This window comes from Sapajus apella, unplaced genomic scaffold, assembly GCF_009761245.1.
Source record: "Sapajus apella isolate SASKATOON/1434 unplaced genomic scaffold, GSC_monkey_1.0 scaffold2608, whole genome shotgun sequence".
Lineage (NCBI taxonomy): Eukaryota > Metazoa > Chordata > Mammalia > Primates > Cebidae > Sapajus > Sapajus apella.
Window position 1 is genome coordinate 3,647 of NW_022439534.1, and position 3,102 is coordinate 6,748.

At 46.5% G+C, this 3,102-nt stretch overlaps 1 protein-coding gene across 2 annotated transcripts in view; it reads right to left on the bottom strand.

Moving 5' to 3' along the window:
* Positions 1–683: 683 nt before the first annotated feature.
* LOC116547294 (putative neuroblastoma breakpoint family member 5) overlaps positions 684–3,102 on the bottom strand; it is a 4,229-nt gene continuing 1,810 nt past the window's right edge. Inside the window, exons 2-3 of one of the 2 annotated variants that reach the window (XM_032273287.1) lie at positions 1,518–1,590; positions 684–1,059 (exon numbers count right to left, since the gene is read on the bottom strand). In XM_032273287.1, coding sequence (XP_032129178.1) covers positions 801–1,059; positions 1,518–1,590 — 332 coding nt within the window. In that variant the 3' untranslated portion in view covers positions 684–800. The remainder of the gene's footprint in view (positions 1,060–1,517; positions 1,591–3,102) is intronic. The other variant, XM_032273288.1, reaches the window with a different exon arrangement.

A 3,102-nucleotide genomic window follows, 5' to 3' on the forward strand; every position in this document is an offset into this window, starting at 1 on the left:
ATTTCAAAGGACAAGGTGGGTGAACCACTTAAAGTTTGGAGTTCAAGACCAGCCTGGCAAACATGGTGAAACCTCATCTGTACTAAAAATACAAAAATCAGCTAGGTGTGGTGGGGGGCAAGTATGGTCACAGCTACTCAGGAGGCAGAGGCAGGAGAATCACTGGAGTCCGGGAAGTGGAGAGTGCAGTAAGCCAAGATGGTTCCACTGCACTCCAGCCTAGGTGACAAAAGGAGACTCCATCTCAAAAACAACAAGAAACAATACATGATGCAATGAAGAAACATCAGGTTGGCCATTGCATGGATGGAGTGGAGAGCCACGGCTGAGCCTTGCTTTATGGAAACATATTAGCAAGGTAAAGAGGAAATGTTTTCATCCTAGTTTCAAGGTGACTATGCAGCTAAGCAAGCTGACTTAGATCAAGACTGAAGCTCAGAGCAGTGAAACCTGAGGAACAATCTCTCCAAATAAATAGGCAAGGCTCCCAGGTTCCTTAAAAATAAATAGAAATTCCAGGGATATTGTTCAGGGAAGATGACCTAATGACATGAGAGATACTGAATCAAAGCTAGGAGACCTGACAGACACCTCCTGTACACGTCCTGCATACAGGTGACCGTGAGCTTGTCACAGTGGTCTGGGGTCTGGTAACTTGATTCTTGGGCCTCGGAGACAAATGCATGGCATGAGCTGAGGATGAGATAAAAATTCTCTGGTATCTGTGTTTAGTATCCCATGATAGGTTTTTATTCAAACCGATTTGTGTGTATAGAGCCTGTCTTCAGAGTTGATCTTCCTCAGTCTAGACAGAGATACCAAAAACAAGGAATGTAGAGGTCACCTGAAAGAATGGTTAGAGCATCCTCCACCACATCATGAGATGATTCACTCTCTACAACCAGCGCAGAGTCGACATTCTCTTCCCCAAATGTGATTTCATTGGTGTCTCTGTGAGGCTGGCTGGAGTCAGTAGGGCCATAGCTATTTGAACGAGTGATTACACATTTCTCCAGTGAGTCCTCAGGGACTTTCTTGACTTCAATCTTCTGCACCTCCCTGATGATCCAGATGGGATAGAGATGACAGAAGATTAAACAAAGAGGGACCGGACCCCAGGGAGTCCTAGTTGGTTTTCACAGGAGGAATGAAAGAGTGGTCCCAGAAAGCAAATGGGAGGTTCCCTTTGAGAAGAAACAGGCAATCCCCCTCTCTGCAACAGAGCATGGCTGCCATGGGAACCGGAGAGAAAGACAGCAGCTGGTATTCATCACACTGGGCAGAAAGGAGCCGAGAAGAAAAGAGACTCAGTTATCCCTGTAAAATTCAGACACGGCACTCAGCACATACAAAGAACCACAACAGCTGCCACACTCTGTCTAAGTTGGGTTGAACTGAACATATCGTGGCCAAGGGAATGCAGGCTTTTGGCCCATGGGAGACGCCAGAGAGGGTGTGCTTCTAGACCTTTTCCATACTTTATCACCCATTACTTACTCCTGATTATTCAGTGTTACCTGGGGGCATATGATTCCTCTATTTTCTCAGCCTCCACAACATGAACATCTTCATCCTCATCTTTGTCGTTTTCTGCAAGTACAGATGTGTTCGTTCAGATATTTCCCATTTCACACTCTGCAAGGCCAGTCAGCCCAATGTGCGCGGGGACATGAATATCTGTGTATGGGTCCCCGTTCTACTGAAAGCTCTCATGCTTTCTCTTTAACAAAATGCCCCAGTATGGTTTCCTGTTCCACCAGGCAGTGCATTTCTGATCAGAAGGCTCACCATCAAGATGAGGCCAAATGTTGAAAACACTTCTGCTCTCCACATCACTGGAGGCTTTTGCAGTCTCTCTCTGGACTTTGGCAGCTGTCTCCGCCATCCTGACACAGATCTGATTCCCAGAGACAGGCTTGGCATCCTGTCACAGTTCACATTTACAACCTATTTCTTTCTCTTAGGAGAGAATAAAAAAACTTGTCCCACGATCCTCTGCACATCAGATGAGTTCACAGGCCCTCCAAGTGGCTTCTGCTATGTTATTCAGGGACATTCTCTCCACGGGGCGTGCTCCAGTCTGAACCACTTCCTACCACCAAATGCCCACATATCAAGTGCTTTCTCCAACACCACACAGAGAGGGGATGTATCTCATTGTGATAAGCGGTCATGAGTATTTGCACATTTGAATGCTTCAGACACTGCAAGATGTCTGCCTTTGCAGATGGAGAGAGAGAAATTTACCTGCCTTTGCAGATGAAGACAGAGAAAGTCAGGAAGGAGAAATCAATTACTCACTGACAGTTCCTAGGAACACTGCTGAAGATACAGCCTGGGAACCTTCATTCTTACTCCAGAGCGCTTTCCATTCCAACAACAGCCTCCTGTCACAGCTTCCTTCATGTCCTTTACAACTGGAGAGATGCTGCCTCTTGCTCCAAAGACCACCATCCATCAAGGAAGGAGGGACATTTACAATACTGTGACCTTCAACACCATGGGTTTCCCATCTGTTTTCTCGTTCAGAAAGTCCTAGTCACGTCATGGCCACATATGTTTAGTGGAAGAAAACACCACTGATAAAACTGTCATCGTGGAAGTATGGAGGTCTGGAGTCTCTCATAAGGCCATAAAGGAAATATGCACAGACTAATAAAGTTTCTCTTATGCTAGACACAGTAGAATGAAGAACTAACGGACAGTGTTTACTCTATGCCAACAACTGTCTCCAAGAAGCAACTTGGATGGAGCTCAGGAGACTGGCCCAGGGTCCCTCCTCTATGCACTGCTGCCTCCACAAACTCGTGCGTGCTGTCGTTCTTCCTCTTAACCAACAAGAGCCTCTGCACAGAAAGCAGGACGTCCCTCTGACCAGAGTAATCACTGCTCTAGATGATGCCACTTACAGATACCACAGGTTATGTAAGGAGCAGAGTCCTCTTTAAGCTCCCAATAGCGGGTATAGTGTGCTACCATCGCACTTCCCCCAGAACAGAGCTTTCCCTACTGAGCCTCATGTCTGCAGGATCTTAGGTGGCACAGAGGGAATTCTTGTAAACATGATTTAGCCTCTTGCTGAGAAACACAGGTGCTTCTGCA